Here is a 24,570-nt window from a genome sequence, read left to right as displayed (position 1 = left end):
GGCTGTTTGAAGGATTAAATGAAGAAGTTGACATGAAACCTTTACCATTGCGCCCGGTCCTAACAGGCACCCAATGGAACAGGAACGCTGATGCAATACAAACATATTTTCATCAATAAGTGTTTTCTGCAGTAAGTCCTTGTTGACTTGTTTTCAAGCAGAAGCTTTACAAACGTCTAATGAAAGTCAATGATATTTAAGCCACAAGCTGGTAATAGGCTTCTCTCATTTCTCATGGTAATCAGAACGAGGCACCCGCAAACTTTTTCTGTAAAGGGCTAGATTGTAAATATTTTAGTCTCTGTGAGTCGTACACAGGCTCTGTCACATATGCTTTGTTTTTAGGTTTTTCACAGTCCTTTTAAAATGTAAAAGCCATTTTTAGCTGGTGAGCTGCACAAAAACAGGCCACAGGCTGGTTTTGACCTGCGGGCCAGTCTGCCGACCTCTGATCTAAACAATGTGCCAGGATCAGGCCGTAATGCAGAGTATAATTCAGCCAATGTCAGTTATCCTCTATAGTTTGCAAATTATATCTCAAACATTTTAGGGGAGAAGTAGAATTTTCCTCTATCATGTGCTAAAATCCAGCATGTTTATTCAGTAAATTAAATAATGCATTTTCTCTGTCCATGCCTGGCGTACTATGTATCACAAAACTCCATGTTTTCTGTCTGTGTCTGGTATGTGGTTAATAATAAAAGCTGGAGTGAATGGAATTCTACATAAAGGGTAATTTTGTATAATAGCAGCAGTGATGTGAAGCCGTTGACCTTCCTGGGAAAGGAAAGGTGCAAAATATGCCAAGTTATCATTTTTCATGAGAGAATCCAGAGTCCTGTTGATGAGAGTGGCTAATAGAGGTTGACTGTACATCTTGCATTAAAGGAAATCCCTATGATGTAGTTTTATGTGCTTAACATTGAGAAATGAGCCTGACATGGAGTACTCAAAATATTCCAAAAGCAAACAGAAGGACCACGTGTTTTCCTCGCACTTCTGGACCCGCATAAGGGACGAGGAAGTGAATTGGTGAGGACAGCAAAGAGTTGACACGAACTTTCCACTCCAGGATGCGGAAATGATGGTTCCTAAATCCATAAAAGCCAAGGAGGAGTGAAGATAGTAAAAATGCCCTGTGTGCAGTTTAAGATGCTGGCTGCCATTGAAGAATAGGTTACAGCCTTTCTTTAAAGAGCCTCAGCGGCAAACTGTACCTGTGAAATTGACAGTTTGCAAATGTCAGTTGCCAGGCGGAAAGAGCAGCTGCACTGAGTGAGAATGGACAGCAAGCCCATGGAGTGTGCTGTGGGGAAAATCCCCGGGGCACGCAGCCATGAGGCGCAGGTTCCTGAAGCAGCCAGCTTTCCAATATGCTTGAAGTAGAGAGAGCTGAAAAGTCGAAGAGAAGTAAACAGTTCAAGGAAGGGGTTGATAAGTGCTGGAGAGCTGCAGAGTGCGACAGATAGGGTGGGACATCTTACTAAAGAATTGGTGATCTGCTCCGAGCCTTGAAGGCAGACGCAGGGGAGTTCAAACATCCGTGTAGGCAAGCATGCGCTTCTGCACATGTGGTGTTCTCTGCCTCAAGTGAATGTCCCTTGTCAGTATGTGGAATTGTTAATCACTTTTTAATTTCTCCTCATCAATTCCCTGAGGCAATCTACCCTCTGTCTCCAGGGGGACTCAGGTGCCCCCCCTTGGGTCCCGTAGCACCCTCATGTGCCTGTGTCTCAGCACTTGCTACTTCGTTTGGTCCTCGTGCATCTGTCGATTCTTCTCCTTAGACCAGTGATTCTCAACTTGCAAAGTTCACAAGAATCATCTGGAGTACTAGTTAAAGAAATAGATCCCTGACTTACCGCCCCCCCCCCCAACCCAAATTCTGATTCAGCAGGTGTCAAGGAGTCTGGAATCTGCAGTTTTACAAGCACCCCATGTGAACTTAGTGCAGATATGTAAGGAACACGTATTAAAAATCCCCAATCTTAGAGTCAGAGATTTTCTTTTACAATTGAATCCCCAGCATTTTGCACAATGCCTGGACCATAATTGCTATTGGTATGAACTTATGAATAAATAAATATGGCTCCACCATCTCACCAACTGCCTTCCTTAATAAGATTTCTGACATAAATGGTGTTGTTGGGAAGAAACACAGCTTGCACTTAAGCCACGAGTGATGTTATCTTCAATTTTCGAAAACAGTAATAACAACGTTAAAGGAATAGCTTCCAGAAACCAGAACATTCTTGTGCATAGTGTAGCCCATAGACCCATGTGATTTTGGTGTGTGACTGTGAAATTCAGGGTTGTTCTGATGACCGCGTGGTGTTATGGACTTAATTGTACCTCCCTCAAAATAGATATGTTGGAGTCCTAACCCCTCCGCACCTCTGAATGTGACTGTATTTGGAGAAAGGGCCCTTTACAGAGGTAACCAAGTTAAAATGAGGCTGTTAGGGTGGGGCTTTAATCCAGTGTGACTGCTGTCCTGCTAAAAAGAGGAAATTGGGGCACAGAGGGAAGGCTGTGTGAAGACACAGGTGGCAGATGGCCATCTGCAAGCCAAGGAGAGAGGCCTGGAACAGATTCCTCCTCATAGCCCTCAGAAGGCACCCATTCTGACAATACCTTTATCTCTGACTTCTGGCCTCCAGAACTGTGAGATCATAGTTTCTGTTGTTCAAGCCCCCGAGTGTGTGGCACTCTGTTATGGCAGCCCGAGTAAACTCACACACGTGTGGTCACCCTCTCCGTAAAATATCCCACTCCTCTTCCTTCTTCCATCTCACAGCACCTCCAAGATCGGCTCCTCCAACTCTCCAAGTTTTCCCAGTAACCTAAACCTGTCAACTCCAATTTCTGTGCTTTTTTTTTTATATATGAAAATAAATAGAAAGCAACAGATTAAAGAAGGAATACACAGCTGTTCAGCAAGTTGTGCTAACGAATGTGATTCAGTGGGTCGAAACCGAAGAACCTCAGGCCTTCACTACAAGTACAGAAACAAGTTCGGATTTTTGGCATCATTTCTCTGCCACATCTGCCTTTCTCATCCCAATCAAAATTAGGATACTGTTAAAATGAGACCCACAAATGGAACATCTGAGTTTGTTCCAATAGTTTTTCAATTTGGGCTGAAATATCCTGGGTACATGCATACATAAATACCACACCAAGAACTGTTTTCTTCAAAATAATTTTGACTGTGACAAAGAAAGTTTGGTGACCATTTTCTAGTCCGTATTAATGTATTTTTCCTTCAAAGAAGACATCCTTGGCATATGAATTTATCCTGTGACTGATTTTCTAACGTTGAAGCTCATCTTTACTCTGCTTTTTAGACAGCTATAATTAACTGTCAAAATCTCTGTTGTCAGTTTCAGTGCAGGGTGTTTTTTTGTGGGTTAGTTTGATATATTCTTTGGCTCTATCTTCTTGGTTTGGTCAAATTAATAGAGAACATTATTAAATTGAACTCCTCCATGTAAAAGCTTAGAAACAAACTCTTTCATCCCTAATTATAATAGTTTGGATTTACACAGACAGACTCAGGGAAAATTGATCTTGGTTGTGCAGACACAGACTCGGGAAGAACTGATCTTAGAGGCTGTGGGATTTTGACGCTGTGCAGTTCCCTTTTATTCCTGAAACCTCTGTGGGGTCCTATTGATTATTTTCTTTTAAAAATAATTTATAAGATCATTGGATGTCGAATTCATTGTCGGGAGAATAGTTTGCTATGCCTCTTTTTTGTTAGCAGACCAGTAGAGTATACATGGGTATTTCATTTGCTGGATATTTCCAAATGTCGTGTGGAGGAAAACAATAGCCCAATTAAAGGGACAGCAGGAAGTCCTGATCTTGTGCATATGGCGCATTATTTTAAGTTAGATGGTGCCTCCATAATCGGGCACATTTGACGGGCAAATTATAAATGTAGGAAATAACATGCTGGCAGTGAACTCCACAGAGCAGAGTTCAGATGGACTGGAGACATTTAGGCTGTTTTGGTGTCATCTGAATTTGAGCCCACGATGACGGTGACAGATGGTAGCACATGTGCACATTAGTTTTCCAGGAAGATGTATCTGCTCAAATAGGGATTGGCCATTGTTGTGGTTTATAAAAAAATTTTTCTAAATTTGAATTATTGAGAAATAATGCCATTTCAGGTTGAAGATTACTGCTGTGCATATGGCTTGAGCTTTTATTTTTAGAAATTCATGTTAAAAATACATTTTAATGACCCTTAAACAGGAAATTATAAGCACACACACATATATTTGTCTTTACGTATCAATACTGTTGATCATCAAAGGGACTCACAATGTGACAAGCTGCCTGGTAGTTTCCATGGTGTCAAGAGTGGGGATTTCTGTTCTAAGTCCTGAAAGTCTTAAAGAGTCTATAAGGGTCTATGGTTTTCTCTGAAAAGTGGGTAAGCATTATGTTAGGGAGCAAAGTGAGAGATTTTTGAAGCCCATGAAATCAAAATAATAGAAAACATGAAGAAATCAACTAAAAAGATTTTCCCAAATGTAGAATGGACAAAAGAGGAGACAGCAGAAGGGTGTGGGTTAACCTACATGTGGCCGTGTCTGAGTCTCCACGCAAGTAGTTTTGCAAATTGTGAAAAGTTGGGGACGTTAGTGACACAAGGCCATGAGATTTTCTTTTTAGATAGAAACACAGGAGAAAAGAGAAATTGCAAACTATTTTATGTTATTTATTACAGTGAAAAGAATCGTGATGTGGTTGAAAGAACATAAACTCCAGAGTTAGGCTTTGGAATTGGAGGCTGGCTTGACCCTTTACTAACTGCCCTTTGGGTAAATCATTTACTATTTCTTGACATCAGCATCCCCACTTACAATGAAGATAATAATATTGACAAGAGTTGTTAGTGTGAGGATTTAATGAGATGATTTAGGTAATTACAGTGCATGGAACAAAGGAGAAAAACTATAAATAAAGTTATAAAATATTATTAAACATTGGCATTTAATACAATGAAATGTAATTATTAGAACAGTATGTTTATTATAGCATATTTGATAAATGATATATATTTATTGAGTTAATATAATTTTAATATATTATGCTATAATATTAACTTAAGAATGTTGATTAATATTATTATATTAATTTTATAGTAAGGAAAATGTGAACTAATCTTATACTATATTATTATATAATAAGTAAATATGTATATATTATATTCCTAATTATATTGTATACTGTACACTATAGTATAATATTACTATAGTATATTGCATATATATACACTATAAATATATCTATAGTCTATATATATTTATATAGATAAAGGAGGATGGTTGAACTAATTTTAGATTGGATGTACTGAGATTTAAATTTTGATACTCAATTTATTCTTAAATACTTGTGTGAACCTGTAAAAAAGTCATTCAACGTCTCTGGGCTTTGATTCTTCACCTCCAAAGTGAGGATTCCCTCAATCACCTACATCATCTCTTTCACCTTGGAAGATCAATAGGCCCAGGACGAAGCTCTGGGGGCCTATTATAGATGACTGGGCTTGGATTGCAAGGGGCTCTGAGGTCAAAAGTTGGGGATTTGTGGGGCAAAGGGGCTGAGAAAATTGGGCAGTAATTTGAAAGTGGTGGGAAAACTTGGATCTAGAGAAAGACTGTCCTGGTATCTTCCTCCTTCCACTTGTGAGAGAGGGGAAGAACATGTTGCTGGACAGCTGGTATACTGACGATGAGTTGAGACACATATGAAGAGAAGGACAGAGTCCGTTCATTCCTTGGTCTGATGTTATTGAGTTCTTGCTCTGTGCCAGGCACCAGGCTTACCATTGAAAACATGGTGAGCAAGAGAGATGAGGTTGAAGGAGGTTGGGTAAATGCATCAACCGCTGAAAACCCTTGTGGATTTTTGTTGGTCTATACCTCTTTGTTAACTTAATTACACCCTCAACTTGTCCCGAGTAGAATCTCCTGCCTAGGCTGACCACAGAAAATGGACATAATAATTTCACCTAACCTACTACTGACTCTAACTCTTCATTCCTTGCATTTGTGATGGCAGGGGAATTTGGGGGAAATAAGTTTAAACAAGAGTTTCCAGTTGTCTGTGCAGCTCAGTTTTCTGCTCTCTCGGGAGCTTCCATTACTATGCAGTTATCAGAGTTGGTAATATCCACTCCTTTATCTTTTAAACTGATGTCAAAGGACTTTGCTGGAATTATGGTTAGATTTCCCTCCATATGCAATCCACAGAACCATTTGACAGATATCATTGTATCCTGTTTTTGAAAAACTGGTGATTATTGTTTTACTAAAGCTAGTATTCTCTTGGGTGTTTTTATTTAACTTCTCCAGAAATTAGGACAAAAGAACTTGAGAGTACCATGATTGGTCAAAGATTAGGGCACCCCCAAAGTCCACTTTATGAGTTCAGGTGAGTCATTTTTACCCCACCTACTTTCAGAATGAATTTGCACTGGCTGCTTAATTTGTTCAAATAGATACTGGAAAAGTCAAACTGAATTCTAATTTTAGTTTTGTCATTGATTCATTGTATCTTTTTTTTTAATTTATTTTTGTTTATTTTTTTGTTTATTGCAGTAACTGGTTTGTAACATTGTATAAATTTCAGGTATACATCATTATACTTCTATTTCTGCATAGATTACATCATGTTCACCACCCAAATACTAATTACAACCCATCACCACACACATGTGCCTAATTATCCCTTTTGCCCTCCTCCTTCCCCCTTTCCCCTCTGGTAACCAACAATCTAATCTCTGCCTCTATGTGTTTGTCTGTTGTTTTTATCTTCTACTTATGAGTGAGATCATACGGTATTTGACCTTCTCCCTATGACTTGTGTGTCACCTCATTTTTCCTTTGACAAATGTTGAGTTTCAAATGAACCACAAATCTGGGATTTTCATGGGGTTGGTCATTTGAATATATTCATATTTTGATTTTTAATTAATTGCTAGGTGTTAAATATTGAAATGGCCCACTTCATTACCTGTTGTAGTAATGAAGTTAATGAAAATGAAGTGCAAGCACCAAGAGAATTGTACGGGAGAGCTAGAAAAAACGAGATAAAGAGCCAGTTTCCTACAATCCAATGGACCTTTGCATTGCCTATGGGCAATTTCAGTAATCAGCCTTCAAGAATATGGTTAGCAAGTCTGCATATTATTATTAAATTTTAATTTAAATTGCCGAGCAGCCATTTGCCAATGTTCACATAGTTTATTTAGTATGGAGAAAGAATTTGGCTAGCTAGTGGGTGATAACCTCTAAAATTGGAGAAGCTGTAATCTTCATTTATTTTCTTTTATTATGAGCCCTCAAATTCAAATTTTATTATTTCTGCTACTTTCTACTCTTACCAAGGGATCTGGTTTCTCAGCTTTATTAAGACTTCTGATTTATCAATGCGTTTTAGTTGACTCCTAATTTTCCTTACGTTTTGAGAAAACCCTTACGGTTAATTTGTAGGCTGGCTGTCTGGCTGTCTGTCTATCATCATCATCTATCTATCTTTCTATCGCTCTATCCTTCTATCCGTCTGTGATCTCTCAATTTATCATCAATTTATCATCGAAATATCTAACAATCATCTATCTATCTATCTGTTTTTGCTCTATAGCTTTGTCTATGTATCTCTATATCTACCTATTTATATTTTCCTTTTTTCCTGTTTAATGGTTAACAAATTATTTGCTTGGTTTATGAACTGAGAAATTCCAAGTCTATTGCCTCTTTAGATGTGCCTGGGAAAATTCTTCTAGCCCTGAGCACATTTATTTATTGACTTTCCATTAAATAAAAGGTTAGTGTGACCAGCTAGAGAAGAAAGCATGAGCAGACTCCTACAGTAATGTTTTCTAGTATAGATACAATAGATTTTTGTTTTTAAGGTTTTGTTCTCTCATTTTTACCATTTTACATGATTTTACCATGAGTATAAAAGAAAAAAAAAGAGGGGAAAAAAGGGTTTCTGGTCCTTGATTCTGAAACCGAGTCCGTAATTTGTCACTGCACCCGCTTTATGGAGATCTTAAGTTGGCAGTTGCTTAAATTCATGTTGGGTATTTCTAAAGAATCATAATTACATTTTCTGAAAGAACTAATAAAACTTTTCTTGCATGTATGGCAATTTTTAGTTACCAACTGTGAGAAAATAAGGGTGACATTTTCATTTTAGGTGCCTAGTTTTCTTAGTTCTGTCACGTTCTTAACAACCTTCCGTATTTGGATCATACGTTTGTTGCTTCTCTTCTGTGTTTTTGATTTTTTTTAATAAAACATAGCCAAAATTTCTGGTCAGCAGTTTTGAGAATTTATTAGACCCAAGACATTCATTTTGTTTAAAATATATTTGGTAGTCCATATTCTTTACTAAGCAACTTGATCTCTCTCTGCTGCTCTGTTTTTCCACTTGTAGAAGAAAGAGGAGGAAAATTGACAGGTATTGACTGACTACTGTGCAACAACACCTAACATTCCCCATCTTACTTGAGCCCAGTGGCCAGGCAACCAGGTGAAATACCTTTTATTATCCTTATTCTGCAGGTGGTGGAACTAAGGCTGAAACAGGTGAAGTAAACTGCCCATGATCAGAACTAGCATGTGCCTTTGGGTTTTCTAAGCTTTACAGAGCATGATCTCTCAGCATATCATCCCACTTACCAAGTTAGGAAAAGATAAGCCCCAAAATACAGATTCCCATGAAAATCCTCCATAAATATAGTGCCTGTGGTCCTTCTGTGAATTCCTGTGACACCAGGTTGAATGCTCATTAAGGTCACTTCCAAACCTGAGAGCCTGAGTTCTGCAGGGCAGTGACAGGGAGGGGCCTGGGTCAGAGGTGGTGTATGACACACATAGAGGTCGCTTTACTCTCCTCCAGCTTGCTTTCTGTAGGCGCTTGCTTTTTATTGAATGAAACTTTGTTTTATATTCCTAAGAAATGACTTTTTTTTTAAACATTCGCACTTGTGCCTTCCTGCCACTCTCTCAAAGCAGATATATGGGAGTCAGTGACTTTTTACAGCCTGTCTGTCACCATGGATTTGCCCTCAGTAAATGTTCAAGATGGTTCCATTTGCCAAGTCAAAGCCACTCATTGTCATCAGCATTTGGATGATGACCTGCAGGGTCACCTTCCTTCCCACAGCTTTTTTGTTCTTTTCAAATTATTAAGTGCTTTTTTTTTTTCCTTCCTCGGGCTATGATGTGCTAAATATTTTCAAGAGGTTTAGAGCAGCTAAAGGCTTCTCAGCTGAATCCTGTTATCCTGCATTTTCCATTTCAGAACTGCCTGTTTTTTCAAGTTGTCCATCTGTTGGCTTTAATGTCTACAAATACAAGTCATTACTTCCCTGTGTCTGCCCTCATTTTCAGAAGCACTCTCCTTTGTCCCTCAGAACAAATGGAAGGAGATTTCTGGGGCTAGAATATGCTCTTTTTAAAGTGTCTTACATCATACCTGTCCCCATAAAATGAATAAAGACAGTGTGATGTGTTCGGTCCCATTGGCCTGGAGGAGATTCCAGTGCTTTACCTCCTCTCTTACTATTATCTCCCGTCTCACCATGTTAATGGCATATTGGATGCTGGCTAAACCTTCAGTGAGGTGTTGCATAGTAGCCGATTATTCTAAGAAAGTACTTGGGAGGTCAGAGTAGACAAGGGGAATTTTAAAAACCCAGAAATATTACCATTAATGCTCAAATTCTTTGTGGCCTAGATATTTTCAGAATTATATTTTGAAAATCTATTTCTAACCTATTTATTTATATATCTATTTATTTATTGCTGGTGGTTGGACAATGGAAATAAAAAAATATGAATATAGTGAAATATAGCAGGTGGCACCTTGTAGACAATACAGGATAGTAACTGAGAGGCGTATGTTGGTGGCAGCTACTCTGAGATCTGAGCCTGACACAGACTTCACTAGTTATAAAAATCTGGGCAATTTGTGTAACATTTCTAACACTCACTTTCCTTAGTAGTTGTATTAGGGTTCTCTGGAGGAACAGAACCAATAGGATATATACAGATACATATAAAAGAGGAGATATATTATAGGAACTGGCTCACAAGATTACAGAGGCTGAGAAGTCCCCATGATCTGCCTTCTGTAAGCTGGAGACCTAGGAAAGCCAGTTGTGTCATTCAGTCTGAGTCCAAAGGCCTGAGAACCGGGAATCCAGTGAGGGTGGGGGTGGGCAATGGTATAAGTCTGGGGCAGAATTGGAGGGCCCCAGAACCAGGATTACTGATATCCAAGGGCGGGAGAAGAAGGATGGATGTCCCAGCTCAAGCAGAGGCCGTTGGCCCCTCCTCTGCCTTTTTGTTATGTTCAGGCCCCAGGATTGGATGATGCCCACCCGCATTGGGGAGGACATCTTCTTTACTCAGTCTAAGATGCAAATGCTGATCTCTTCTTGAGACACCCTCACAGACACACCCAGAAATAATGTTTACCAGCTCTCTGGGCATGCCTTAGCCACATAAATGGCTATATAATATTAGTCAAGTTGGCACATAATATTAGCCATCACAGTAGTAATTAAAAAAATAATGGAATCTACCTTTTAGGGGTTTTTTGAGGTTAAATGCGGTAATTCGAGTGAAAAAAATCACAATGGCAGGAATTTTGTATTTGACCAGTGAATGCCAGATGTTACACTAAGGTGATAATGTTTGAAGATTAGAGATTTCTCAATAACTTCATCGAACCCCACCACATCATTGTGCGTATGATTTTCTGACTCTTGAACTCAGTGCTTTTGGTGTGTCTGGATCGGTACTAATTCTCGTGAGCCTAGAACCTTGACATGACTGTTTGAGAAGACGCCGATGGCTCCTGGCATAGCCGGTTATGACTGCAATTCTCCCACTTTGGGTCCAGTATCTCCTGATTTCTGTCCATGGTGGCGTGAGGGGTCTGAGAGATTAACTATCAAATGTTTCCTCTGTACCCATGATGGAAGGGAAAAATATTCTTTCATATTTATTTAGTTTTTGGTTGACCCTAATCTAAAGAATTGAAGAATGCTTTCTTTTATATTAAATCTGAGGGAAAATTATTTTTTCTCAGGACAAAATAATAAAAGTTACCATTTCCTTAAGGCCTAACATGTGCCAGATATCTTGCTATTTGCATTATATCATACATTCTACCAAAGTTACCAAACCTGAGGAGGTTTGATGATTCTCATTTTACAGATGAGGAATCAAAAGCTCAGATAAGTTAGGTAAATTTTCCAAGTCATAAACAGCCAAATATCAAACGCAGACTTTCCTATGTCTGAATCCATGTTCTTTCAACTATTTCATCCTTTTTCCTGTAGCTTTTTAAATAGAAATTGATATGAACTCATCGCACAAAGCTTTAATTCCACATTGAAATGTGAACGTGTGATAATGTTTCCACACCAGTGCTCACATTTGTGGGGGGCGGCATGAAGCAAAGCCATGGATCAGGCTACAGAGGATGTCTGGATTTGCTTTGTGGGCTGAAAATATGCCTTGAAACCTAATGATGCTCAACTTGCACTCAAAGGATTTCCTGGACTTATTGCTTGAAATAAAAGTTCATAGGGGGATGTCATTCTCTCCTTATTATAATCACATTATGTTACATTTTTCAACATGCTGAAAATGTTGATGAAATTCCATTTAAAAGTTATTGGCAACACTGATATGTTCTTTGTAATACATAAATTTTGGAACCATATTTTATCCCTCATTAAATATTGTTTTAAACATTTATTTATTTATTCATTTTTGTATATCATCTATATCACTACTTAAAATAACTAGTGTTTCTATAGAACAAGTTGATGGAGACAGTTATGATTAGATAACTCTCTGCTAATCAAACTCAAAATGATTGTAAACCAACTTGCAACATCTATGTCTATAGGCAAGTGTAATTGATAAGCTGAGGATGTGGTCTCTTCTAATCCCTCAACAAAGATGGGCAAGGTCCCCTGATTAGATCCAACAGTATTCCTGGCTGTTGTGAGTCATGTGGAAGGTACTGAAGAAATCTCTGGGGTAGTGAGGTCTTTATAACAAAGACACACACTCATGAGCCGTAATATATTCAAATGCCACTTTTACTGATGGTCCTCATCAAGCCTGTCAGGAAAAAGTGACCGTGTGTTTGCTTGAGTGATTATTGGAATGTCTGTAGTTTGAACATGCTGGCCAAATAAAAACTCAGTTTTACTCATGGGATCTAAGATAGTTCAGAAGTGGACCCTGGTACAAGATGACAGAAACAAATGACAGCTATCCAAACATCTATTTTAAAATTATTTGCTAAATAAAATAGTTTTATGTTGACTTTTACAAATACAATAACGTAGCACTAAGAATCAAAGAACCTGCTATCTCATGCTTAGAGTGATACCACACGAGTTCCTACATGTGCCTGTAGGAGTTAGAGTCCCCATTTACTTTCATTTATCATATTCATTTTGTGATGATTTGGGAAAACATGCTGTACAACAATGTGGAGGGAAGGAAGTGGACAATAAAACAGACACATTTCTCTTGAATGCCATGAGGAATCTTTGGGTAGAATTGCAGATGTTTAGAGATGAGCCTGTAGAGATCACCTAGATCAGTGTCTTCATTTTACAGATGAGAATTCTTAAATCAAGATAGAGTAACTCTTAAAATATTTGCTGAATTTAATGGACTTCAGAGCAGAAATTAATAACCACTGGAACTCTAACATCAGTGTTGACCCCGACACTCCAGGCTTACCTCTCTATGGGGAGCCTTTCACTATAACACAGACGGTACTTTAGGTTTTATTTCTTAAGGAATGTTCTTCATGCGTAAGAAAAGTGTGACTGGCCAGTTATGCTAAATACCTACAATAAGCAGGATGATAATGACTTTAAATTATCATTTCATTCTATTTTAATGTCAGCGATGTAACTAAGATCCTGCTCTAAATGGGGATTTTGTGTCTGTATACGTCAAGAATATTTTCCACTATTTGAAATAGAATCAACTTATTGTCAGGAAACTTTTGGAAAGAAGTATCACTAAAGATTAAATCATCAAACTATTAAATATCTCCTTATCTTTTCCTCTTCCTCTCCCTCCAGTTTCTGCTTTCCGTTTGTTCTTGTGTATGTCATATTGGAAAGGACATGGGTCAATGTGTCAGGTGACCTGAAATCTAGCCCTGTCTTTTCCAAGGTTAATAAGAGGAGTCATCTTTAAAATTCCAATTAAAAGTTATATTAGCAAGCCAACTAGTTATGTGATAATTGAGGTCTTTGGGCTCTTTTTCAAAGAAAGACAAGGCAGCCTTTATCTACCTATTTAGTTTTGTTTTCCCATTAACTACCAGTACTGCTTTAAGTTGCTTAACTTTGAGTTTACCTCCATTACCTATAAAATGGGAATATTGTTTTCTTGCCTTCCCTAAATTATGTAATAATTTTAGAATTCAAATTAAATAATTAACAGGAAAAATATTAAAATATATGATATTATTTAAAATTTTTACTTTTAATAAAACTTTAAAGTACAACTTTAACATATGAACCCATGAAGATATTGCCGTAGGAGAAATAAATTCCTCAGATATCTAAGGACATCTATTCTGTTTTCTTTTAGAGGGTCTATGTCTACAATGTGTTGATATGTTTTAATCTTCCAGTAAATTAATTCCATGGTACATACTTTGATAAATTATGAATTAGTAAATAAACCGTGACAAGTCTTTTCACAAGAAAGATTGAATGAATGATAAGAATTTTTTATTCCTTTAAGTTGTATATAGATTATAGGACATCTTGTTCAATTAATAGTCTCAGCTGTGTAATCTCATGGCTTGAGCTGAGTATAGAAAGATTCAGAGAGTACGTTATGGAAAGTTGTAGAAAATATTAGGAATACTTCTTACTCTATTCTTACCACTGTCCTTTCTTCTGAGTTCCAGACTCATAGGACCAGATGTCTAACTGGAACATCTATTGTATCTCCAGATCTCAAAGAGACAACTCTTTTCTCCCCTAAATATGTTGTCCTGAAGTTTATCCTATCTCAGAAAATGGACCCTCAGTCCACCAGTTGCTTAATTCACTTCCTTCTCTTGCTTCCACCTAATGTCCTACCTACAGCCACCAAGTCCTACTGATTCCAGCCACCAAGTATGTCCCAGTCCATTCACTTCCTTATGCCCTTTTCCATTCCACTGTCACGGCTTACATGGACTGCCAAATTGGCCTTCCTATGTCGGCTTGACTCCTGGCGATTTCTCAATTCATCCTGCACACAGCAGTCAGAATGATCTTGTCAAAACACAAGTGGGTTTGTGTTACTTCCCAGCTTAAATCCTCCTAAGGATGCTCTGAAGTATCTAGCACAAAATCCAAACTCCTCACCATGGCTCTGAATCATGTGTTCTCTGATAACCTCTCAAACCTTGCTTCACACCATTCCCCCCTCGCAGCCACAGCGGCCTTCCCCACCTCCCAGCATTGTGCCAGCACTTTCTGCCTCACGTGGGGCCTTCTCACTATGCCTCCTCCTCTACAGGAAAGGTGCTTTCCAGGACCACTGGCCTGAGGACTGTGCCTGCACGGTGAATCTTTTCCTGAGGCCCTTTTACCTTAATTTGGATAACAGTCTTCATTTATCCTTTCTTTCAGCACCTTGTTCTGTCTCTTTGTGACACTAATTACAGTTTTTACCATCTGGAATTGTACACTTGTTTGGCAGCTTATTTGTCTCATGACCCCCTCCTCAGTAGACTATAAGGTTCAGGAGGGAAGGGACCAGCTAGGTCTCATCCACCATAGTTTACACCACAGGCCTGGCACATAATAGACAATAAATATTTGTCAGGTGAAAAGAAGTAAATTGTTCCTGTTCCTTGATCGACAGGATATTTGAAATATTTCTTAGACATGTCCCAAAACTCCCATTGGACAATATTAGATTATTTCTGTAGATCTGTTTGCCCAAAGTGAAAATTATCTACTTCACTAAATGTTCCATAAAGGGAGCACCACTACCAATCCTGGAATCTATTTCTCCAAAAACTCTGTCCGCTCATCAGTACATGGAATATATTAAGAATAATTATATTTATCTTGTCTACCCCACAGAATTGCCGTGATGCTCGAGTTAGATAAAGTTAAAGATTATCAAATTGGGAAATATTTCTTCTTAGGAAGAGATTTAACATCTTATATGCTATGTCACTAACAAAATGACCATTTGGCGTAACCTAAAACACATCACAAAACATGGCTGAATTTATTTAGAACTTCAGCAAGATTAAGGCTTTAGAATTTTGCAGATATAATTTATCTGAATATGTGCCTGATTAACTATGTTATTATAGCATGCATATAAGTTTAGTTTCCTGATCTTTAGGAAAACACGTAGAAACTATGGGATAATTCTTCATTTAAATATAACTCTTTTATAGGTATCTATATTAATGGTTCTAGAGAAAGTCATAGTTAAAATATAATCCTACAAATTCCACAAGATCTATATATTCTATCATGATCAAGTTAACTCTCTTTTCTGAGTGTCACTGCCTCATTGATTTGTTTGCTAAACCATGATAGAAAATCTTTTTTATTTTCTCCCATTGGCACTTTCCAAAAGACAGTGTCAGTAATATTTTGTTTGAATGTGGTTGAATAGAATCATAGGATTTTAAAATTGGAAATTACTTCAAAAGCTCTCCACCCCAATGATCTGCAGTTGTAAATAGTGTATTATTTGTGATACATTCATATTAGGGTTTGAATGTTGGTTCCTCTACTTACTAATTATGTGACCTTGGGAAAACTATTTAAACTCCTTTGACTCTGGCTTTTCTTTTTCTGCAATAATATTTATCTGACAGGAGAATCAAGAAAATTCAACAAGAAAATGCATGTAGATTGTGTTAGACACAATATCAAATGGAAAATTTATAGTCGTGATTATGAGAAAAATAGTCAATTTTTGCTGTATATAATTTATGTCAAGTGGTGTTAGATTTGGCTTCTCAGTTTACATAAAATTGGAGAGGTTGGGGAATGATCGCATGTGGAATGGCATCAATGTGCTTGCAGAGTGTACAGTAAGACCACTTGGAAGATGTTGCTTTATCCTTAGCATTGTCTTATTATAAACCATTCTGAAGTCTGGGTTTATTTTAATTTAAAGGCATCAAAAATGGCATTTCTTAAAAATAACAAAAATAACTACATGAAATTTCATGTATAGTTCCAGACTCTAAATTTTAGAATTTATGATTTTCATAAAAATAATGTGGTCAATTAAAATATTAAAAATTAAAATATAGTATTTAAACTTCATAAGCTTAAGGTGAAAGGTTTCCTTACTCTTTGTTGTTCAAATTACGAACTAAGTAAATCCAAATTTACTTAGGACAAATCTCAGTAAACACTGAAATTAAGAAACAGTAATTTTCAAAAAACTTTAAAGTGTTACCTTTTATGGTATAATAATATTTTCCATTTCCTAGAAATAAATTAACATATTTATTGAGCACTGTGATATTCAAGATAGTGGCAAGGGTGAAAAGATTTATAACATGTTCTGCCCTCTAAGGATTCTTATACCATTAGGAAGGCAATATATGAGCACCATCAGGTAAGATGTACTCACGTAAGTGGAATAGACAGTAAATGCTGAGAAATTCAGCTATTCCAGGGAGCATGGTCTGCCCGATTCTGAAATTGTTTGCTGTGGCAGACATCACCAATCTATCACAGAACCCTTTCTTAATCATTTCTAACAGGATATTCTCACTTCTACTTCTATGAAGATGAAGTAGATATACTCGTCTCTATTCTGTCTCCTAAGTACAACTAAAATCCCTAGAAATTGTACAAAAATATATATATAAGAAAACTGTGACAGGCGGAGAGAAAACGGTAGAATGGCTTAGGCATCTCAGAACCTGAAGAATGATTCAGGGGTGAATTCCCTGACTTCTCTTTTTGACTTCAAATTTCTCTGACTGGATGCTGCAGAAGCTGATCACCTTGAAACACCAAGGGACACAGACAAAAAAACAATCTCCAAGAAAAGCCTGCTCTCCCTGCCGAAGACCAGGAAAGGGGCAGCCAGACAAGACAGAAAATGTTTAGTCAATGATCATTCTTCTCCATCCAAACCCCACAGAAAAAACTGTGGGCACATGCTCACCACCAGCTGCAAAGACCAGGTGGAGAGCCTTCCCAGGCTATCTGAGACGCCCTGACCCTCCCCGCTGGGAGAGGTTTGGGAAAGCCGAGTAAGAGGCTGCAGTTTCATCCCTGCTGGGTGGTGTCAGTGGTACCATCAGTGGGAAATTGGACTCCCACCCCACCTGGTGGTGATGAGCCACCCCTCCCCCTCCTCGCTGGGGTGGTATCAGAGGAGACATATTGGAGAGTCAGCAGTGTCACCACTCCTCAGCTGCAACAAGGCCATCCCTCTACCATGTCAGTGGAGGCCACGTGGGGAGTGGCAAAGAGGCGCCCCTCACTCTCCCAGCTGGGGAGGGATCAGTGTTGACCTGGAGGAGAGAGCCTTCATTGCCACACTGCCCAGCCAGGACCCCGTCCACCTACACTTCCGCCCCTCCCTGCCAAGAAGAAGGTGGAACTTCCTTGCACCAACTGGAGCGATGACAGACAAGGCCGAGTAAAACGCAAGATTTAAACATGAGCCAGAGTCTTATAATGCCCCAAAGGTCCAGGGGTTAACGCAAAATCACCCGTCACACCAAGAAACTCAATTAAACTTAAGGAGATGCAATGGAAGCCAATGCCAAGATGACACAGATGCTAGAACTCTCTGGCTACGATTTTAAGGCAGCTGTTATAAATATACTTTCATGAGGAATTATGAGCCTGCGTAATCAATTAAAAAATAGAAAGCCTCAGCAAAGAAATAGAAGACATAAAGTGTAACCTAATGGAATGATTAAAATGGAAAAATACAATAACTGTAATTAAAAAAAAATTTTCAGTAGAAGGATTCGACAGCAGAATGGAGAGGACAGAGGACAGGGCCAGTGAATTTGAAGACAGAACAATAAAAATTACCCACTTTGAACGACAGAGAGAAAATGAACTTAAAAATAAAATGAACTGAGCCTCAGGGAATGTGGGACTATAACAGACAGTCTAACATTTGTGTCATCAGAGTCCCTGAAGGAGAGGAAAAAGAGGCAGAAGCTGAAGAAGTCCTGGAAGAAATATGGCTGAAAACCTCCCAAATTTGGCAAAAAAACGTAAACCTTACAGATTGAAAAGGCTAAGTGAAACCCAGATATCAGAAACCCAAAGAAATGCACACCAAGTCACATCATAGTCAGCCTTCTGGAAACTAAAGACCGTAACCAGACAGAAACAGTGGATGACCTGCAGGGAAGTAAGCGTCCAAATTACAGTAGATGTCTCACTGAAACCCTGGCAGACAAAAAGAAATGGAACAACATTTGTCAGGTGCTGGAAGGGAAGAACAACCAACCCAGCATTCGATAGTCAGTAAAAATGTCCTTCAGGAATGAAGGGCAAGTGCAGACTTTGTCAACTGATGAAAAACTAAGAATTTATTACCAGCAGACCTAGCGTATAAGCGTGGCTAAAGGAAATTCTCTAAACAAAAAGGAAATAAACTTGAAGCATCAGGGAGGAAAGAAGAATACAAAAAGAGCAAGAATATAAGTAAATACAACAGACTTTCGTTTTCCTTTTGAGCATTCTAAATTATATTTGACAATGGAAGCAAAACGTACAGCATTGTCTAATGTGGTTCTCAAGGCACATAGAGAAAATAATTAAGAGAATTATATTATCAATGGAGGAGGATAAAGGGATATAAAAGAACATAAGATTTCTACAAGTCACTCAGACTGGTAAAATTGGACAACAGTGGACTATGAGAAGTTGTGTATGTATAATTAATACCTAGAATAATGACTAAAAAAAGCCATCAAAGAGATATACTAAAAAAATACTATAAATAAACCGTAATGGAATTCAAAAGATGTTCAAATAACCCATAGGAAGGCAGAGAAAACAGAAACAAAAATAAAATGACAGACTTAAGTCTTACTGTATTAATAATTACGTTAAACATAAGTGGTCTCAATACACCAATTATAAGACAGAGATTGGCAGAGTAGGTAAAATGAATGAAAGAATAGGTAGTTATGGTAATGCTCAAATTATGGGTGTGTTCATGTCCATTTGTTAATGAACTTTTCTTAAAGAGCAAGGTGCTTTGTAGATTTTAAATTTCTCAAAAAGCACTTTGAGTTTGTCCTTGGTTTTACAAATGAGGAAATTGAGAATCAAGGACCCTAAGTGATAAGCTCTGGGTCACACAGATTTGTGGGCTACAGATTTGGAGCTGAAACACAGCTCAAGAACTACCACCCATCATTTTTCATAATTGCTAACTGTAAGACTGTCCTGGGGTGTTGCTTAAAAGGCATGGGTCATTGCAGAGAGAAAATTGTGGGAGGAAGTGCAAGGCTCACCTTGTAACAAAGCAGAGCTTCATATTTTGGGGGAACATGTATCCCAGTTTATCCAGGACAGTATTCCTCTGTGTCTGGTCTGCCCACTTTCTGGGGTGATTTGTATTTTCTCTTTATTTTTAACTCTTAACAAACTGTTATTATTCCTAGTTGCACTAAGATAAGCTTCAATGGCATCGGTAGATCTTCATTTTGCACTTGCCGGTCTGCCACGGTCTCACGTAAATAGGGATCCTGCCTGTGAGGAACAGAATTCTCACATTAGCACAGAGTTAGTGGAAAGAAAACCATCAACAGCAAATCCCTTTTTCCCCAGACATTTCCAGATCCAACACAGCCCCTGCCTTTCAAGGAAGTGCTTGCTGATAAAGTGCATTCAGACAGGAAAACGGGCACATAACTCCTTCACGAAGGAGGGGGTCCTGGGAGGGTTTCGGTGCTGCTGAACCTGCAGGCCACCGGGTGTGTAAATGTGAAACCTGCAAGGGCAACAATTAGTTGACAGGAAATTATGTGGCAAACGTTGGTGAAAAATGTGTGTGGAAAAGGCTCAGGAGCCCTCCAGAGAGCCCTTAGAATAGTCTGAACCCTGCACCCCTGAGTGTGGTTCTAAGACCATGGAAGCTTGTTAGACTGGCAGAGTCTCAGGCCCCAGCCCAGGCTACCGAGTCAGAATATGCCCCAGGATTGACATGCACGTTGAAGTGTGAGGCACACTGGTACAAACACTCTTGCTAGAAGCTTGCGATTTATTGCATGGTAACTCTGCAACCATATTTAACCTTTTGCCTTAGCACTTTTTATTTGGCAGTTAACCCATTTGACAGCAATTAGCACCAAACAAACTGGATGTTTAATGGAAAATTAGGTAATAATTTTCCAAGTTTCAAAGAAGTCGATAATGAAAATGTAGCTATCACAAAACATGTGTATATGTTGAACGTCCACTCAAGAATAGGCCTGACCCCATGGACACCATCAATATCTGCTGAAGCGCTATTGATCTTTATGTCAAAAGTTACTAGGAACTTTAAGAAGACTATGCACAAGGTAATAATTTAATACAGACAGCTGCAGAAAGTACATTTCTATATCAGTGCTTTGTGAAGCAGGACTTTCATTTAAATAAATACTTGCTAAATTAAAAAAAAAAAAAAAAGACTATTTTGCCCAGTAACACTACCAATCTCAGTAAAGGTTGAAACCAATTTGCTGCCCTAGGCTTAAATAGGGGCAGATGAGGGAGGGCATTCGGGGAGGGGCAAAGAAGCCAAAAACCTAAGGCAAGGAAGTGACAATGGGCAGCTGAGGGGCGTGAATATGTAATGAGGGTCAGTAGATCACAGAGAGCTCTATTTTGGGAAGAATGGAGAATTAGGAGGAGTCCGAAAAAATATTTTGATGGGCTTTGAAAGCCAAAAAATGTAAAAAAAAAAAAAGGAAAACAAAGTGAATGGTAAGGTGTTGAAACTTGAGGTGTTGAAACTTGAGAGGCCACAAAAAGAAAAGGAGCCATTGTAAGTTACAGAGAACAATCATTTGAAAGAAGTAGGAAGTAATCAGAGAAGTATTTTTAAACCCGCAGAGGCAAAAGTGACCATTGTTTGTATGGTCTTAAATATGCAAGGAAAAAATCCCATGTAGGATTCATACCTTAAAGGAGGGTACAACTCTGGAAATTGGAGTGTCTCTTCCATTTACTTATTTGAAATCAAAATGTTACATCTCTCAGGAGTTATGTCCTGGAAATAAGCCAGCTTACTACTGATTTACTCTTTTCTCTCTAATAAATAGATTACAAGGAGTTGATACTTGCAACTCAAATCTTTATTTACAGAAGAAATAAGTATAAATTATGTATGTGTATAGACACCTGCATATAAAATTAATATTTAAGTGCCTGCATTGTGTCAATACAGTGCTAATTGTTTTGTACACATTATTTCATTTAATCCTCACAATTACCGTTGAGGTGGGTGTTATTAACCTGAAAGGAGGGAGACAACATTCATTAAGTAACTTAACTGAAGTCACCCAGCTGGAAAATGTCAGAGACAAGAGCTAGTTCAGAGGTCTAGTTTTGAAGCCTGTGCTCTTAAACAGAAGATAATTTTATAGTATGAGTATGTGGTATGTGATCATTTGCCTGGGTTGCTGGGAGATATAATGCCCTGTTAGTACAATAAAAAAAAAAGAGAAAATGTATTCCATTTAGCAACTAAAAGTAAGAAAATTCTCCCAAGTTTGAAAGTTGCCCACGTTTAGCTAATTGACGTTAAATAAAAAATGGATCTCAGGACTATCTGTCACATAGTAATCATGCAAAAGTTCTGGAATGAATGAGTAGATGAATGAATACCAGACTTCAGCAGAAAACTGCCTTCATCCCATGAGCCTAAATTCATGTCTATAAGAATTATTCCATCTATTATTCATTGAATCAGAAATGTTAGAATTCCATTTTTAGTAGATCACCAATTTCTATTTTAAGCCCCACCAGAGAGCCTGTTGTCAAGACGCTCCAGGGGCTAAAACCTATCGCTCAAGGCCAAAAGATTCCAAGTTGTTGATCAGACAACATGAAGTGGGTCTTCTTAAGTCCTTGGAATCAGGGTTCTCTTGTGAAATAAGCTTCCAGATTTAACCGAAGTGGTTATAAAGCTTTTCTGCTTTTGCCTCCTGGGTATGAATCCTTTTAAGGGTAGGTTCATGGGTGTTTGTAGAATGTCATCTTTCCCATTTAACCTGCCAGAGAAATGTCATTCCATTCAGTTCTCACCCCAAATGAGAATGTAAGGAAACTGGACACTGGGACGAAGGGAAGAGGAATTAAGGTGTGTGAGAATGCACAAATGATTATTTGAGCGAAATCTCAAGAAAATGATGAGGAAAAAAGATATGGGCAATACTCAGAGATCACAATTGTAAAGGACATTTACTACATTCAGTAAATTAGGATGAACATTTTCTGAATACTTAGCAGTCTTCCCATTGATAACATTGCCTTGACTAAATAATGGCTTTGGAAAGCCAAAGGTCATTGATTATTTTAAATACTTTGTCCAAAATGATGTCTATATGTCTATGTTTTTTGTTCTCCATCAGCTGCAAATTTTTATTGTGATGTGCTTCATATATATATTTCAGATGGTTGAAATAGCTGATCATAGATTTAAGCACAAGAGAAATTTTAGAGCTTAAGTATTCCAGAAGTTTGATTTTTATGAGCACTAGATTTTCCTTTATGTCTCTGATAATTTTCCGTTGCATTAATTCAAGATTTTGATAAAGAAAAAAGAACAAAAACAACAACCAAAAAACTCAAATTACACCACAGGTGACAGGGCTGTCGTAGACAGAAGACAGTCGCGTTGGAGTCGTAGATCTGCTCTCTGGCCACAGGTTTTACACAACGTCACCGTGATATGATGGGCAAGTCATTTTATCTTTTTGAACCTCAATTTTCCTTATCTGTGAAATTCTAAGTTTATAAAACTCTTTCAATCAATCTTTCGAGCTCTAACGTGCTCTCTGTGTCTTCTCACTGGAATCTATGTCGGAAAAGTTTTAACTGATCTAAATTTAAAATCCGTGATGTTAATAGTATCTTAAATATTGATTGAGTTCAAGAAGGCCCTTCATTTAGTTATTGCAAAACTTTTCGTTAACAAGTCCACCTGAATTGGGTCTGTATTGTTGGGAACTACTTCTGTTTCATTACCCTGCCTTACTCCTTGTTTTCTTATTGTAACATATAGTCATTTAACTTCAGAATTTTCTTTGTCTCATAATAGATAAGTCTGGATCGGAGCTAGTAAATTTAAGAAGGAAGTGTCTATATTGAATTCTTCCTACGTCTTACTTGTTTAAATATTTTTTTTAATTTAAAATTTAAAAAAAATTTTAATTTAAAAATTTAAAAGAATTTCTTTCTCATTCATACCACGTTCTTGCCTGGCGTTTCACATAAGCTGACCTGCACATCCTCTCCAGGACTGAGCGTTCTGCTCTAGTTCTCTTCCTTTAATTCCCTCTATATCTTAGTTTTGTATACCTTGTTTTCTGACAGGTAATTTATAAAATAGTAGATTTTATGACAATAGATGCATTGATGATCTTAGCTAAGTTATTTGCCTTTGGAACAGAATTGCCTGGTACTTTAAGGAAAATGATTCTTTGCGTGCTGGGGGCAGTAAATAAGATGGGGGAGATTTTTGAGACCTGAGGTGGGTAATTGTTTAATACCGAGGAGTCAACATTGTGATTAATTTTGTGATGGTAAAGATTTTATTTTATCCTTTCTTTCCGATATTAAATGAAGTAGAATGCATGGCACTGTGTTCTCCTGACCGTGGCTGTCTGAGAAAACGTGTCAGTGTGATTACACTGTGTGACAGCAGTCAGACTTAACCTCCTGGAATAATAATTGTAAAGATATTTTATTCCAACCAGTTTTCCATTGTTTCTCATTAACTCTTAAGATCATTAAAACTTTGAAAATGGGTATAGTTATGCCACACCTTAGAAATATAAATATCTAACAGTTTTTGTATATATTTGTGATGAAAAATAGAAGAAAAGAAAAAAATTTCATAAAGTCTTGTAAGAGTGACCCTCCATTTGTTTCGTTTCTTTTCAGCCGTGTCCTGTGGAATCCCAGAGGCCCCAGGAAATGGTTCTTTTACGGGGAATGAGTTCACGCTGGACAGTAAAGTGATCTATGAATGCAGCGAGGGCTTTAAGCTTGCAGCTAGTCAACAAGCAACAGCGGTGTGTCAAGAAGATGGCTTGTGGAGTAACAAAGGGAAGCCTCCTATGTGTAAACGTGAGTGTCCAAAGGTACTTGCCTGTCTTTGCAGACGTGAGGAGGAATGGAATTCGCTGGGGAGAACTCTGGATCCCAATGTCCTGAGATCCTCTCCCACAGCGCGTGAGGGCTTGGTCTCACCTCGTGGTGATGTGAAAACCAATTTACTCCATATGAAATCCTCCAACCATTTAAAATAAGCT

At 38.1% G+C, this 24,570-nt stretch overlaps 1 protein-coding gene across 1 annotated transcript in view; it reads left to right on the top strand.

The window, feature by feature from the left end:
• The window catches only part of CSMD1 (CUB and Sushi multiple domains 1), a 1,554,536-nt gene that overhangs the window by 1,430,462 nt on the left and 99,504 nt on the right, over positions 1-24,570 (top strand). Inside the window, exon 51 of the mRNA XM_058524846.1 lies at positions 24,200-24,385. Coding sequence (XP_058380829.1) covers positions 24,200-24,385 — 186 coding nt within the window. The remainder of the gene's footprint in view (positions 1-24,199; positions 24,386-24,570) is intronic.

Source organism: Diceros bicornis, chromosome 29 (genome assembly GCF_020826845.1).
Source record: "Diceros bicornis minor isolate mBicDic1 chromosome 29, mDicBic1.mat.cur, whole genome shotgun sequence".
Lineage (NCBI taxonomy): Eukaryota > Metazoa > Chordata > Mammalia > Perissodactyla > Rhinocerotidae > Diceros > Diceros bicornis.
The sequence above is the reverse complement of the archived record's forward strand: the minus strand, read 5'-3'. Positions and strand labels throughout refer to the sequence as shown.